The 17,294-nt window shown below is 43.1% G+C and overlaps 1 protein-coding gene across 1 annotated transcript; it reads right to left on the bottom strand.

The window, feature by feature from the left end:
• Window positions 1–417: 417 nt before the first annotated feature.
• LOC108719642 (oocyte zinc finger protein XlCOF6-like) lies at window positions 418–15,002 on the bottom strand. The gene is made up of 4 exons (XM_041568134.1): window positions 14,605–15,002; window positions 11,351–11,432; window positions 3,440–3,582; window positions 418–3,362 (listed from the first exon to the last, which is right to left on the bottom strand). The coding sequence occupies exons 2-4, from the start codon at window positions 11,382–11,384 to the stop codon at window positions 1,194–1,196; spliced, it is 2,346 nt and encodes a 781-aa protein (XP_041424068.1). The 5' UTR covers window positions 11,385–11,432; window positions 14,605–15,002; the 3' UTR covers window positions 418–1,193.
• Between the last annotated feature and the right edge of the window lie 2,292 nt (window positions 15,003–17,294).

Here is a 17,294-nt window from a genome sequence, read left to right as displayed (position 1 = left end):
GCCAGGGAATTCAAAAATAAACACCTGATTTGAGGCCACTGGGAGCAACATCCAATGGGTTGGTGATCAACATGTTCATGAGCAACTGGTTGGTGATCACTGCCCTAGAGCAACAAATTGCAATACTATGATCAATTAACAATCTTGTGAGGAGTCTCTTGCTCACTGAGCAGAACGCAACAGGGTCAGATAGTTTAGGGGAGGAGAACAGTCATGATGAGAGGGATGATGAGGCAGTCAGCTGGGTGACAGCTAGAAAGCTGGTATGAGCAAAAAGAAAAGGGAGGATAGAATCAGATTTGGGACAGACAAGCCCCTCCCAACAATAAGGAATAAGAGCAGCCAACATCAAAAAGAAGACGGTCAACTAACTGATGCTAAGTATATATCCGCTTTTTATAAGTCTTATTATTTGTATTGTATGCATTATCATTGTAATAATAAACATATTATTTTCTAAAAGCATTTACGTGTGTTTCATTTTACTCTGCCACAAAACCCAGGTTAATAGTGTTTAAGATGAAGACCCAATCTATACAGGGTCCCTGCAGGCCACCTCCTTAGGTAAATCTGTGCTTACTGAGCATCAAACTGATCATTGGAAGAAAATCCTTTGCACCACCCACACTTGAGAAAGGGCTCGGAGTCTGACCCCAAACGTGTAGTGTTTGCACTGCTGAATAAAGAAAGCACCTGCAGTTTAAATTACTGCCTCTGAAGCTGTTTATTCCACCCATCTCTTGCTTTAATAATTCATTACTAAATATCTTCTCATTGTATCATTTTACAGTCAAGTTTTTCCTTTTGAAAGATTTTCTTCCAAGATTCAGCACAGGTATAGGTTTCTCTCCTTTAAGGATTGTAACGCCAAATTTGTTTTACCACATTGTGTACAAAATAAGTTTTTTTTTCCCCGTGTGGATTCTATGGTGTTACAGCTCTTTTTAGACAATCCTTTACCGCACTGTTCAAGGAAAAGTTCTCTGTGTGGGTTTCATGTTTTACATTTAGGTTATGCACTTCAGGGAATTCTTTCCCACATCTCTACAAGGTTTGTCTCCTGTGTGGATTGTATAGTGTCTGCAAAGGTTGGACTTACAAAAGAATTCTTTCCCACATTCTGTACAAGTGAAAGGTTTCTCCCCTGTGTGGATTTTCTGGTGTCTGTGAAGGTTGGACTTATCAAAGAATTCTTATTCACATTCTGTACAAGAGAAAGGTTTCACCCCTGTGTGGATTTTATGGTGTGTACGAAGGTGACTTTTTTGAGAGAATGCTTTCCCACATTCTGTACAAGAGAAAGGTTTCTCTCCTGTGTGGATTTTATGGTGTTTGTAAAGGTTGGCCTTTTCAGTGAATTCTTTCCCACATTCTGTACAAGAGAAAGGTTTCTCTCCTGTGTGGATTTTCTGGTGTCTGCGAAGGCTTGACTTGAAAGAGAATTTTTTCCCACATTCTGTACAAGAGAAAAGTTCCACACATGTGTGAAGTCTTTGGTGATTGTGAAGGCTGGACTTATCACAGAATTCTTTCCCACATTCTGTACAAGTGAAACGTTTCTCCCCTGTGTGGATTTTATGGTGTTCGCGAAGGCTGAATATATGAGAGAATTCTTTCCCACATTCTGTACAAGTGAAAGGTTTCTCCCCTGTGTGGATTTTATGGTGATTGTGAAGGCTGGACTTATCAGAGAATTTTTTCCCACATTCTGTACAAGAGAAAGGTTTCTCCCCTGTGTGGATTTTATGGTGTTTGCGAAGGCTGAACATATGAGAGAATTCTTTCCCACATTCTGTACAAGAGAAAGGTTTCTCTCCTGTGTGGATTTTATAGTGTTGGTGGAGGTTGCTTTTTTGATAGAATTCCTTCCCACATTCTGTACAAGAGAAACATTTCTTTCCTGTGTGGATTTTCTGGTGTCTTTCAAGGTGGCCTTTTCGAGAGAATTCTTTCTGACATTCTGTACAAGAGAAAGGTTTCTCTCCTGTGTGGATTTTATGATGTGTTTCAAGGTGAATTTTTCGAGAGAATTCTTTCCCACATTCTGTACAAGAGAAATATTTTTCCCCTGTGTGGATTTTATGGTGTGAGTGAAGGCTGGACTCATTAGAGTATTCTTTCCCACATTCTGTACAAGAGAAAGGTTTCTCTCCTGTGTGGATTTTATAATGACTGCAAAGGTTGGACTTATAAGAGAATTTTTTCCCACATTCTGTACAAGAGAAAGGTTTCTCTTCTGTGTGGATTTTATAATGTCTGCAAAGGCTGGACTCATGAGAAAATTTCCTCCCACATTCTGTACAAGAGAAAGGTTTCTCTCCTGTGTGGATTTTAAAATGACTGCAAAGAGTGGCCTTATAAGAGAATTTTTTCCCACATTCTGTACAAGAGAAAGGTTTCTCTCCTGTGTGGATTTTACGGTGTGTGTAAAGGCTGGACTTTTCAGAGAATTTTTTCCCACATTCTGTACAAGAGAAAGGTTTCTCTCCTGTGTGGATTTTATAGTGTGTGTAAAGGTTGGACTTTTCAGAGATTTTTTTCCCACATTCTGTACAAGAGAAAGGTTTCTCTCCTGTGTGGATTTTATGGTGTGTGTAAAGGCTGGACTTTTCAGAGAATTTTTTCCCACATTCTGTACAAGAGAAAGGTTTCTCTCCAGTGTGGATTTTATAGTGTGTGTAAAGGTTGGACTTTTCAGAGAATTTTTTCCCACATTCTGTACAAGAGAAAGGTTTCTCTCCTGTGTGGATTTTATGGTGTGAGTAAAGGTTGCACTTATAAAAGAATTTTTTCCCACATTCTGTACAAGAGAAAGGTTTCTCTCCTGTGTGGATTTTATGGTGTTTGCGAAGGCTGGACTTTCCAGAGAATTTTTTCCCACATTCTGTACAAGAGAAAGGTTTCTCTCCTGTGTGGATTTTATGGTGTGTGTGAAGGCTGGACTTTTCAGAGAATTTTTTCCCACATTCTGTACAAGAGAAAGGTTTCTCTCCTGTGTGGATTTTATGGTGTTTGCGAAGGCTGGACTTTCCAGAGAATTTTTTCCCACATTCTGTACAAGAGAAAGGTTTCTCTCCTGTGTGGATTTTATGGTGTGTGTGAAGGCTGGACTTTTCAGAGAATTTTTTCCCACATTCTGTACAAGAGAAAGGTTTCTCTCCTGTGTGGCTGTATGAGAAAGGTTTCTGCCCTCCTTGGATTGTCTGGTGTGTAAGATCTTTACCAGATTCTGTACAACTGAAGATTTTGTTTCCTTTGTGGAAATCCTGGCCTGAGGCAAAGTTACTATTTTGAAAAGTATTTTCCTTAGAATCTTTATGTAAATTCTCGGATGAATCCGTGTCATTTCTCTGATGGATCAGCTGAGGAGAAGACAGAAGAAGATTAGTAAATAATTTCTCCCCACAGTGCAGTAATATGGTTTCTCTCCTTTGCTCACCATTTGGTTCCTTTTGTGTGAGGGAATTTTTGACGCATTCTCTTTATAGGAGAGACCACTGGCTACTGAACTATGGGTGTTCTCTTCTTTTAACTCAGTGGGTATTTCAGAGATCGGCCTCTCTGTTTCCTTGGAGTGGATACCTAAAAAAATCAAATGTCAAAGCTGGTAATGTAAATAAACTATACAATAAAAATGAAATTGAGCTATACTGTATTAATCATTATAGGTGCACAAACACCACTTATTCTCTCAATGACTAGAAGCGAGGAGCAAAGTGCAAAATAATATGGGAGCTAAGGGGCATATACTAAGAAAAACGTATGGCTCCACTAGAAAATGCAGTAAGGAACATGAACATCCTAAAAGTTGGTTTGCAAGAATTTTCTTCAGGCCCAAAATTATTTTACTTAATGAGATATTGGATCCCTCCATGCTTGTATCTTCAAGTCACAATTAACTCTACTTTCTACTAATCGCAATAAAAAGAGGGAGACCCACATTTTAAAAATTGATAGGTATAAATCACCTTAAAAGAGCAGTATGAAACACTAAATAGATACATGCAGTTCCATAGGTGGAGGGTGATTTTTTTGTTTGGGTATGCAAAATCGAATGTTACTCGGTATCGGACTGGACCACAGGGATAACAGGAAAACTCCCGGTGGGCCAAGGTGTCAGAGGGCCTCTTGCTTCTAACCATTTAGCCTATTTCATGGTCATTCCCTACTTCTTTATTTGTAATAATCATCAAGTGCACTTGATGAAGGGGCCTGTCCCCAAAACATTTGCTGGGATCTCACTGGAATAAAGAAGCATTTCCAATGTTTGCAGAAGCATTGAGTGGAGTGTGCCTATGTTTCATTTGAATTTGTGTACAATCAAGCTCATACCCTAAACATGGAAACTTCAGGAATGTAGAAATATAAATTTATAGAGTAGTTTGGAGTAACAAAAAAACTGATAGGATCATCATCAAACCGGGAATAATTGGTGGATAACAAATAAGGGTTACAGAGTACAATAGGATTAGAGGGCCTTACAAATTAGAGTTAACAAACTAAAGGTTAGGGTACAATTGAGACATAAGGATTTTAGAAACAATTTAGTGATTTTCAATACAGCAATGACTGATTAATTAAAGTACATTGAATAAGCTTCTTTAAACAGGTGGGTCTTTAAGGAGCGTTTAAAATTTTGGAAAGAAGAATAAAGTCTGACATCTCGAGGCAGAGAGTTCCAGAGAAAAGCAGAAGCCCGAGAGAAGTCTTGTAGACGAGAATGAGCAGAAGTGATGAGAGGAGAAGAGAGGCGAAGATCAGAAGCAGATCGAAGGTTACGTGAAGGAGAGTATTTGGAGATCAGAGATGAAATATAGGGAGGGGCATCATTGTTAAGGGCCTTGAATGTGAGTGTTAGTAATTTGATTCTAGAGGAGATTGGGAGCCAGTGAAGGGACATACATATGGGAACAGCTGATATTGAGCGGTGAGATAGATGAATGAGCCTAGCAGCAGCATTTAGAACAGATTGGAGTTGTGAAAGGTGACTTGTTGAAATACCTGCGGGGAGTAGGTTGCAGTAATCAAGGCGGGAGATTATAAAAGACTGAATAAGTGTTTTGGTTGATTCTGAACTGAGATATGGTATAAGTTTTTGCAAGTGTTTGGATGTGTGGTGAAAAAGAAAGATGCACGTCTAGGGTAACTCCTAGGCAGTTTGCCTATATGGTGGAATGAAAGGTGATGTTGTTTACTGTGAGTGATATCTGAGGGACAGGGGAAGATTTTGGAGGAAATATAATTTCTGTTTTTGAAAGGCTCAGTTTCAGGTGGTGCTATGACATCCAGGAGGAGACAGCAGAGAGGCAGTCTGTTACTTGGGAAAGAACAGAAGGAGACAGATCAGGAGTAGAGAAGTAGAGTTGGGTGTCATCAGCATAAAGGTGATACTGAAGTCCAAATGACTGAATAAGTTTTCCTAGCAAAGTAGTATAGAGTGAGAATAGCAGAGGGCTTAGAACAGAGCCTTGTGGAACTCGGACAGAGAGAGGGAACGTAGTAGAAGTAGAGTTAGAGAAGTTAACTTTAAAGGAGCAGTCAGATAGATAAGATGTAAACCATGAAAACGCAGTGTCACAATGCCAGCTGAGTAAAGAATGTCTAGGAGGAGTGGGTGGTCAACTGTGTCAAAGGCTGCAGAGAGATCTAGAAGGATTAGTATGGTATATAAAGTATAGACTTTGCCAGTAGAAGATCATTGGTTACTTTGGTGAGTGCAGTTTCAGTTGAGTCTGTTGGGTGGAAGCCAGATTGCAGTGGGTCAAGAAGGGAGTTGTGAGTGAGATGCTGGATCAGGTGTTAGTAAAGAAGCCTTTCCAATAATTTGTATGTGAATGGAAGAAGGGAAACCAGATGATAGTTAGCTGGAGATCTGGGATCAAGGGAAGGATTTTTGAGGATAGGAGGATAGTGCTTGTTTATATAAGGATGGAAAAGTACCATTAGAGAGTGAAAGGTTGCATAGGTGGGTAAGTGTAGGAGAGATTGTATCAGAGATTGGATAAAGGAGGTGAGAGGGTATGGGGTCAAGGGAGCAGATTTTGGGGTTTGAGCAGGCTAGAAGTTTGCTAATTTTATCTAGTGTTGCGGGTGAGAAGGAGTGCAAAGTGGATGTGAGTGGACTGCTCATTGGTTTGAGATTGTCGTCAGACAGTATTCTCAGTTTAATGAGATTGATTTTTTCATTAAAAAAATGAGCAAGATCTTGGGCAGTTATATTAATGGGTGGAGGGGGTGGAGAGGGGCATAGGAGTAAGTTAAAGGTGACAAACAGTTGCTGTGGTTTAGAGGACAAAGTGAAGGTTAAAGAAGAGAAGTCCTGTTCTTTAGCTATTAATAGAGCTCGGAGGAGAGCATGAATTTGAAGTGGATGAAATCAGGATCAGTTTGTGACTTTCTCCACCATCGTTCAGCTGATCTACTACATCTTCTGAGGTACTGAGTTACACTAGTGTGTCGGGGTTGGGGTTTAGCAGCTGTGACGGGTGGTAGAAGGAGCAAGGGAGTCAAGAGCTGTTGAAAGAGCATCGTTGTAGAGAGAAGCTGCCATATTGGGACAGGAAAGATTATTAATATGAGAGATGGATTGTGCTGGTACTGTTGATAATTGTTGTTGATCAAATGGTAGTGCAGATGAAAGTATTATCTGAAAGGAGAGTAGGTGATGGTCAGATAGGGGGTAAGGAGAGTTAGTAAGATTGGATGGGTGGCAGAAGTGGCAGAATATAAGATCAAGAGCATGACCCTCGATGTGGGTAGATGAGTCGGTCCACTGAGAGAGACCAAATGAAGTTGTTAGAGAGAGGAGTTTAGAGGTGGCAGGAGAAGCAGAGTTGTCAATTGGAATGTTGAAGTCCCCTAAAATGAGAGCAGGTGTCTCACTGGAGAGAAAGTATGGAAGCCAAGCAGCAAAGTGATTAAAGAAAGTAGAGTAAGGACCAGGGGGGCGATATTTGACAGCGACACGCAGAGAGATTGGTGAAAGCAAAGAAATGCTGTGGACTTCAAAAGAAGTGAAGGAGAAAGAAATTGGTGTGGTTAGATTTTGAAACCGACATTTGGGAGAGAGAAGAAATCCATCCCCACCGCCGTGACAGCCATTCCGGTCTAGGGGAATGACTAAGTGAGAAGCCTCCATAGGAGAGACAGCAATTGAAGCAGTGTCAGTGGGAGAGAGTTATGTTTCAGTGATAGGATGAAGGATAGTATCAATTTTAACATTTTCTGAGATATCTAAAGAAACATCAGTTTTATACTTTTCAACCCTGAATGGTAAGTAGTTCATATAAAGAATATTTTTTCAATCTCCAAAAAATAAATATTGTAATGCTATAGTAAAAGAGTTACCCCAGACTCCCAAATGACCATGAGCTTTATAGACAACTTCCTGGATAAGACTCTGTAGCCCAGGTATGAGCCCTCGCTTTTACTGGAGGCAGCATGCCAGTGGTTCATATAACTTAAAATGCCTGTGTAGGCTTATATTTGTGGGACAAACCAGTAGACAACTTAAAGATAGAATAGGTGAACATAAATCAGATATAAGATGCAATGTTTGCTAATGATTGTAGACAGAGATACGGTAAAATGTTTGGCTTTGGCTAAAATGTTGGGCTGTGTGGTTATGGAACTTAGATTCTTTGAGGCCTAAGGGGCAGTCCACTGCACGAATATGAAGAGCTCTACCTGATCCCTTACACACTTGTTGTAAGTGTAGGGTGCTGATCCGGAAGACCCTTCCCTCGCATAAGGGTCATAGAGTCAATAGCAGAAGAAATTCGGATGCACACCTAAGATTGCAGTGGTGTCCAAAAATAGTGATTTATTTGTAGCCCAAAATATACATCACAAAAGGGCAACTTTTTGCCCTTTTGTGATGTATATTTTGGGCTACAAATAAATCACTATTTTTGGACACCACTGCAATCTTAGGTGTGCATCCGAATTTCTTCTGCTAAGGGTCAGTCCACATGAGGAGATTAGTTGCCCCAACGATAAATCGCCTCTTCTTCTGGGCGACAATCTCCCCGAGCTGCCTTCCTCCTGCCGTCCGCCGGCAAAAATGAAAAACACCTGTGGCAATGCACACGCGGCGCTTAGTTTTCCAAAGTCGCCCGAAGTTGCCTCACGAATAAACTTCGCGCTATTTCGGAAAACGAAGTGCTGCATGTGCATTGCCGCAGGCGTTTTTCATTTTAGCCAGTGGAGGGAAGCGGAAGGCAGCTCGGGGAGATTGATTGAAAGAGCTGTATAAAAGGAGGTGATATTGGCCAGTGTAATGCTTTGCCAGCTTAGCAGGACTTATATTTCCAAGACATGTGATTTAAACATGATTTATAATAAAGGTGGTTATTTGAGTGCTGCAGTTCTACCTTTGTATATTATAATTCCCTGCTCTCATTGACTTCTTAATAGAGCCTATTATACTCCCTAATTCAAAGAAATTGTTGTTTGATAAATCATTATATGTTCGCTAAGGTGGGACTCCAAGGTCAAAATAAGTGGTCTGAGGGGATTGAACCAGAGTCTCTGGCACAAAATTCCACATCAAAGGCTGATCAACTAACAACTAGACCAACTTATCTTAGTATCTACACCTGAGTTTGATAACCATTCTTTATTTTTATTAAAAATAAGACAATCCCATATTTACCAGAACTAAATGGGGACCTGAAAGGAAACATGAAACCCTGTTGGAAATAATACGATTTATTTTGACTGATTCGTGACGAAACAAGAAACAATGGGGTGAAGCAGCAATAACAGCGAGTTACTTACAAAATGGATTGTGTTCTAATACACCATTAAAACTCTGACATGGTGAAAATGACATTCCAGAAGAGAAAACCTTCCCTATGCTCCCTGTGTGTGACATACTCTGCCTGTCCTATGCTCCCTGTGTGTGTCATACTCTGCCTGACCTATACTCCCTGTGTGTGTCATACTCTGCCTTCCCTATGCTCCCTGTGTGTGTCATACTCTGCCTGTCCTATGCTCCCTGTGTGTGACATACTCTGCCTGTCCTATGCTCCCTGTGTGTGACATACTCTGCCTTCCCTATGCTCCCTGTGTGTGACATACTCTGCCTGACCTATACTCCCTGTGTGTGTCATACTCTGCCTTCCCTATGCTCCCTGTGTGTGTCATACTCTGCCTGTCCTATGCTCCCTGTGTGTGACATACTCTGCCTGTCCTATGCTCCCTGTGTGTGACATACTCTGCCTTCCCTATGCTCCCTGTGTGTGACATACTCTGCCTGCCCTATGCTCCCTGTGTGTGTCATACTCTGCCTTCCCTATACTCCCTGTGTGTGACATACTCTGCCTGTACTATACTCCCTGTGTGTGTCATACTCTGCCTGTCCTATGCTCCCTGTGTGTGACATACTCTGCCTGTCCTATGCTCCCTGTGTGTGTCATACTCTGCCTGTCCTATGCTCCCTGTGTGTGTCATACTCTGCCTGTACTATGCTCCCTGTGTGTGACATACTCTGCCTGTCCTATACTCCCTGTGTGTGTCATACTCTGCCTTCACTATGCTCCCTGTGTGTGACATACTCTGCCTTCACTATGCTCCCTGTGTGTGTCATACTCTGCCTGTTCTATGCTCCCTGTGTGTGTGTAATACTCTGCCTGTCCTATGCTCCCTGTGTGTGACATACTCTGCCTTCCCTATGCTCCCTGTGCGTTTCATACTCTGCCTGTCCTATGCTCCCTGTGTGTAAAATACTCTGCCTTCCCTATGCTCCCTGTGTGTGTCATACTCTGCCTTCCCTATGCTCCCTGTGTGTGCCATACTCTGCCTTCCCTATGCTCCCTGTGTGTGTCATACTCTGCCTGCCCTATGCTCCCTGTGTGTGACATACTCTGCCTTCCCTATGCTCCCTGTGTGTGTCATACTCTGCCTGTCCTATGCTCCCTGTGTGTGAAATACTCTGCCTTCCCTATGCTCCCTGTGTGTGTCATACTCTGCCTTCCCTATGCTCCCTGTGTGTGACATACTCTGCCTGTCCTATGCTCCCTGTGTGTTTCATACTCTGCCCTATGCTCCCTGTGTGTGACATACTCTGCCTGTCCTATACTCCCTGTGTGTGTCATACTCTGCCTGTCCTATACTCCCTGTGTGTGTCATACTCTGCCTTCCCTATGCTCCCTGTGTGTGACATACTCTGCCTTCCCTATACTCCCTGTGTGTGTCATACTCTGTCTGTCCTATGCTCCCTGTGTGTGACATACTCTGCCTGTCCTATACTCCCTGTGTGTGCCATACTCTGCCTGCCCTATGCTCCCTGTGTGTGACATACATTGCCTGTCCTATACTCCCTGTGTGTGTCATACTCTGCCTGTCCTATACTCCCTGTGTGTGTCATACTCTGCCTTCCCTATGCTCCCTGTGTGTGACATACTCTGCCTTCCCTATACTCCCTGTGTGTGTCATACTCTGTCTGTCCTATGCTCCCTGTGTGTGACATACTCTGCCTGCCCTATGCTCCCTGTGCGAGCCAAAGTTTTACCAATGCAGTGAAAAACAACATTATATTTCCATTACTTTAAAACTCTCTTTTTTTGGTGTTACCTTTAACAATTACGCTTTGTGTGAGAAGTGAAAGACCACTAGGTGGCACTGTGCATTTTGTTAATATTTCTGGTCTCTATTGTTTTTCTTCTTCCTGTTTTCTCTAACATATTTATTTGTATATAGGAACTTAAAAAACACTTGTTTAGCAAGATATAGGGTTTACCAAAACCCTATATCTTACAAACTCTTATTAACAATTATAGCCATCTGTTAAGTTGCCTAAACCCCTCACACTCACTGTTCACACTCCTGCCATCTGGAAAAAGGTACGGAAGCATTAGGGCCCTCACTACCAGACTGTGTAACAGCTTCTTCCCCCAAGTCATAAGGCTCCTGAATACTCTGCACAATTCCCTTGCAGGTCAATAGCAATTTAGCAAGACCAGGTTGATGTCCGTCCAGCTAAGAAAGAGTAACTGAAGTTAGTCCTAGACCCCAGCGCATGCAGCTAAATATCCATGTGAAATTCTGTGTGTGCAAATAAAACTGCCAGTGCTCCTTCACTTTACAGTGACACCAGTATTCTGTGCTCCTCATGGGCGGTACTATGTCACATAAACACAATGGAAATAGGCTCATTTAGCGAAAAATACGAGGTTTAACCAAAAACATATAGAGACTGGGGAGAAGCTGGGTGGACTACAATTTGGAAAAGTTAGAGTTTGGGCTTTCCTTGTCCTTTTGGGAATCAGAGGAGTCTGAAATAGAGTCTTATCCCTCTCCCTTGAAATCCACTGACTGTTGTAACTCTCAGAAATCCCTGGGTACTTACCTCCATCAGTAGGTACAACTGCTGAGCTCTCCATTGGAACTGTTTCTCCTCTAAACTGTAATATTTTCACTTGGGGTAAAACCTGTAAGTACAAATCCAAAAAGAGCCTTGAACTGTTGTTCTGATGTACTCCTAACTGGAACATTGTACCCAAATATCTGATGTACTCCTAACTGGAACATTGTACCCAAATATCTGATGTACTCCTAACTGGAACATTGTACCCAAATATCTGATGGACTCCTAACTGGAACATTGTACCCAAATATCTGATGGACTCCTAACTGGAACATTGTACCCAAATATCTGATGTACTCCTAACTGGAACATTGTACCCAAATATCTGATGTACTCCTAACTGGAACATTGTACCCAAATATCTGATGTACTCCTAACTGGAACATTGTACCCAAATATCTGATGGACTCCTAACTGGAACATTGTACCCAAATATCTGATGGACTCCTAACTGGAACATTGTACCCAAATATCTGATGTACTCCAAACTGGAACATTTTACCCAAATATCTGATGGACTCCTAACTGGAACATTGTACCCAAATATCTGATGGACTCCTAACTGGAACATTGTACCCAAATATCTGATGGACTCTTAACTGGAACATGGTACCCAAATATCTGATGGACTCTTAACTGGAACATTGTACCCAAATATCTGATGGACTCCTAACTGGAACATTGTACCCAAATATCTGATGGACTCTTAACTGGAACATTGTACCCAAATATCTGATGGACTCTTAACTGGAACATTGTACCCAAATATCTGATGTACTCCTAACTGGAACATTGTACCCAAATATCTGAATACTCCCAACTGGAACATTGTACCCAAATATCTGATGGACTCCTAACTGGAACATTGTACCCAAATATCTGATGGACTCCTAACTGGAACATTGTACCCAAATATCTGATGGACTCTTAACTGGAACATTGTACCCAAATATCTGATGGACTCTTAACTGGAACATTGTACCCAAATATCTGATGTACTCCTAACTGGAACATTGTACCCAAATATCTGATGTACTCCTAACTGGAACATTGTACCAAAATATCTGAATACTCCTAACTGGAACATTGTACCCAAATATCTGATGTACTCCTAACTGGAACATTGTACCAAAATATCTGAATACTCCCAACTGGAATATTGTACCCAAATATCTGATGGGGGGCTGCCCTGGATGTAGAAATTGACACATAGTGAAAATGTCCCATTAATAAAGCAGTAGAATATACAGAAATCACTATAAAGGGCCACATGTGGAAATTACACTTTATTGATTTCTTATACCTTAGAAAACAGAGCGAAACATACTAAAAGGAACAATGCGAAATATAAATTTAGGGTGAGAGGTGAGTCTTGAGGCGGATGTTGTATCTGATTGTTAAGAGTTGCTCATCTCCCCTGAATCTCACAGACTGACACACCGACTGTGCAGTTACAAATGGCAGGTGTGAATTTCAGGCATTTGAAACTGAGACAAGTCTCTGCTCTTATTGAATCAGGAGCTTCAGCATCATAGACCCCCAATGTCACCATTCTGCCCCCAAATTATTGTCCTGTGTTATTATAAACTATATCTGGAACGGTCTAAATCCTAAGACGGATGAATGGCTAGTGTCAGAGGGTTGATATTTGTCACCCCCACCCTCTATGACGCCATAACGCTATAGGGCCCAAGGCAGGATGGACTTTAAGAACTAATGGTCTACTGTGGACAATGGTCACTCATATAACTTATACTAGGCCATACAAACAAAAGATCATCACTCTGTTACTTAAATTCCAGAGTGTCAGCATAACACCAGTCTGTCTGGTGGGGCCCCTTCTAGCTGAAGTGCTAATCACATTACTGGAAATACCACAATGGCCTTGGTTAGCCAATAGCTGATTGCGAGGTTGTGGACAGTTGGAGCTAGGCACAGTATGTTACAACATTCCTTTGATAACATGTAAGACTAAGTAAATCATTTAGACATTAATTGTACAAGGAGGAGTCAGACTATGTATGGTATTTCTGTGAACCCTTTGTTACAATTACTGTAAATGCCTTCTGAAAGTTATATAACGCCTGGACCAAGAGGTGGGTCTTTGGTAAGTCCTTGGCTGACATTCTGTGTGTTACTCCAACAGCTTACCCAGACACAACTGTTATGTTGTATTATGTATGAATAAATTGCCTGACTATTACTAAAGGTTTTCCTTTACTGAGTTTTGTCTTACACGAGGTCAAAATGGTACTACTACAAATACCATCACCTGTCCCCAATGTCATCAGCTCAGCCCCAATTATTTTGTACACACAACAATGTGCCGCAAACACTGACTTCACAACTTCACAACTTCCTTCACACAAACGTGACAGTCCCACCTACTGGTCTGGTCTGAGAATTAATATAGAATTAATATAGGTCCTGACACTTCAGATACACAGAGACCCAATCAGCCCCCACCAGCCCACTAAATAGTGACTCTCTATGGGACCTTATAGCAGCCCCTCTGGCATTTGCCACAACCCACAGATTGTCAGTCCCTGCAGCAGGATTAACCCCAGTCTCCCCTCTCTATCAGTCCCTGCAGCAGGATTAACCCCAGTCTCCCCTCTCTATCAGTCCCTGCAGCAGGATTAACCCCCAGTCTCCCCTCTCTATCAGTCCCTGCAGCAGGATTAACCCCCAGTCTCCCCTCTCTATCAGTCCCTGCAGCAGGATTAACCCCCAGTCTCCCCTCTCTATCAGTCCCTGCAGCAGGATTAACCCCCAGTCTCCCCTCTCTATCAGTCCCTGCAGCAGGACTAACCCCCAGTCTCCCCTCTCTATCAGTCCCTGCAGCAGGATTAACCCCCAGTCTCCCCTCTCTATCAGTCCCTGCAGCAGGATTAACCCCCACTCTCCCCTCTCTATCAGTCCCTGCAGCAGGATTAACCCCCAGTCTCCCCTCTCTATCAGTCCCTGCAGCAGGATTAACCCCCAGTCTCCCCTCTCTATCAGTCCCTGCAGCAGGATTAACCCCAGTCTCCCCTCTCTATCAGTCCCTGCAGCAGGATTAACCCCCAGTCTCCCCTCTCTATCAGTCCCTGCAGCAGGATTAACCCCCAGTCTCCCCTCTCTATCAGTCCCTGCAGCAGGATTAACCCCCAGTCTCCCCTCTCTATCAGTCCCTGCAGCAGGATTAACCCCACAGTCCCACAGACAGTACAGGAGGAGGAGGGAAAATGACTTACCCAGTAGATGAGGCTGGAGATGTGAGTGAAGGAATGGGAATGTCAGGGACACAGGAGGAGGGAGTTAATGGATTTCTCGTATCTCGTGTATAGAACATGTCCATGTGGGAGGGACTGGAATGTTGCAATACTTCCCCTTATACAAAATAACAGTTTCCTGTGATACAGTTTAAGCTGCTGCAGTTAAAGGGACAGGTCGTCTTTAAATGAACTTTTAGTGTAACTCTGACATTGATATCACAGAGCAATTTCTCGTAGTTTTACAATGTTTTTATTTCGATTTTTGTTCAGCAGTTCTCCAATTTGAAATGACAGCAGCTGTCTGGTTTCACTGATTCACTAAGCACCAAATTTGCACTAGCGTCCGCTTCGCTCACATCGCAACACTTCGACAGGCGTAAATTCGCCCAGGCAACGCTAACACTAACATGCGAAGTTACGTCCAGGGAGACAAATGCTGGCGAGGTTACACTAGCGTTGACTAATTTACATACAGCGGGAAGTTAAAGTTGAATGGACGTATATGTTGCAGCAAATACATTACATTACACAAGTCCAGGGAACCTTAATAAAATAAAATAAAGTTGTTATATTGCCCTACACATGAGCCCACTGTATAGTTTATGTGACATATGTTAGGAAATGTAGGGGGGAAGCCGGTTACTCCCCCAAAAAAATGTTATGGACTTTTGCAGTCCATCACCCTGAAAAAGTGAAAAGATGTTGGCGTATTTTGGGACTTAGAACATTTTCAACAAAAAAATTGAGGAGGTCCTATCTAATCTATTGCACTTTGCCTGGTCTGAGCTGGTGGAGGCAAGTCTGGTGGAACAGCTAACGTTCAGTAAAATCCGCATCTTAGTGAATTTGTGCAGTTACGTCCGTTCGCCTGAGCGAAAATTCGCCTGGCGTTAGAGTGCGCAGTTGCGCTAGTGTCTCCTTCACTGGCGAAGTTGTGCTCGTTAGTAAATCGGGCACAGGCATAAAGTTGTTGAGAATTGGACATTGTATGATTTAGTGAAATATAATTCAAATTGAGCTTCCCCCACAAACAGATGTTTTTCTCCCACCTAAACCCTTGTAAAGACTAATGAGAAAAGAACAAAAAAAAGATTCAGAAGGAACATTTATAGAAAGACTAAAGAAAAAGAATCCTATATAATAAAGTCCAAGTGTCTCTGCGTCCAGTCCCAGTGTCCGTGGAATTGCGCTACTGCGCATGTGCCCCACGGCTCCGAAGTCTCGCGAGAGCTTACAGCAGCCCAGCCAGCGCCGCCATCTTTATTTTATTGACGCCGGTCACGCTACTTGTGGCTCGAGGTGAGGCGACATGTCGTCTTTGTGCTGGATGGAGGGGAGAAGATAGTAGGGAGTAGAAAGCAGGTAACAGGGGGATGTGAAGTGTTCAGGGCTATGCTGCTAACCCCCCTGGCCACCAATGTTAACCCCCCCTGGCCACCAATGTTAACCCCCCTGGCCACCAATGTTAACACCCCCCCTGGCCACCAATTTTAACCCCCCCTGGCCACCAATGTTAACACCCCCCTGGCCACCAATGTTAACACCCCCCTGGCCATCAATGTTAACCCCCCTGGCCACCAATGTTAACCCCCCTGGCCACCAATGTTAACCCCCCTGGCCACCAATGTTAACCCCCCTGGCCACCAATGTTAACCTCCCTGGCCACCAATGTTAACCCCCCCTGGCCACCAATGTTAAGCCTCCCTGGCCACCAATGTTAACCCCCCTGGCCACCAATATTAACCCCCCCTGGCCACCAATGTTAAGCCCCCTGGCCACCAATGTTAACCCCCCCTGCCCACCAATGTTAACCCCCCTAGCCACCAATGTTAACCTCCTTGGCCACCAATGTTAACACCCCCCTGGCCACCAATGTTAACCCCCCTGGCCACCAATGTTAACCCCCCTGGCCACCAATGTTAACCCCCCTGCCCACCAATGTTAACCCCCCTGGCCACCAATGTTAACCCCCCCCTGCCCACCAATGTTAACCCCCCCTGGCCACCAATGTTAACCCCCCTAGCCACCAATGTTAACAACCCCCTGGCCACCAATGTTAACACCCCCTGGGCACCAGCATTAACCCCCTGGCCACCAGTGCTACAAAGGGGGCCCTGCCTACTAATGTTACCCATTCTGAAATGTTGGGAGGTATGTACGACATATGTTCTAGCGCCCGTTAATTTAACGGGCTTAATGTCTAGTTAGAAATAAAAAGAATACAGTTTAACCTTTAGTTTTTAGATTCAGGGGTTTCAGTCAAGCAGCCAGTATTATGAGGTGCAGGTAGAATTAGGTGTATAGGAGGTGTTAGAGCAATGCAGGGGTTAAAGCTGCTGTGGTTGTGTTACCCCTTCCTGACTGTCAGCAGTTCTGCATCTTCCTCTCCCTCCTCTTCCTCTCTTGTTTTTCTCATTTGACAGTTACTTGTTACAAACCACTGAGCACCAGTCGGAAAAAATTATAGAGAGAAACCAGCAGAAACTTTGGGGCCCCAAACAAGTTGTTTGTCTGGGGCCCCACCATGAGCACAAGGTGTAGTATCAACACAAGCCCAGTTATGGGATAAACACATTGAATGAAATCTCTTAATCTTCTCTCAACCACTGCATTGGCTCATGGAGCAGATTTTAACACAAGACTATTTGGGGCTGTATCAATAGAGATAA

Source organism: Xenopus laevis, chromosome 6S, assembly GCF_017654675.1.
Source record: "Xenopus laevis strain J_2021 chromosome 6S, Xenopus_laevis_v10.1, whole genome shotgun sequence".
Classification (NCBI taxonomy): domain Eukaryota; kingdom Metazoa; phylum Chordata; class Amphibia; order Anura; family Pipidae; genus Xenopus; species Xenopus laevis.
Note: the sequence above shows the minus strand (reverse complement) of the source record. Positions and strands in the feature narration are given on the sequence as shown.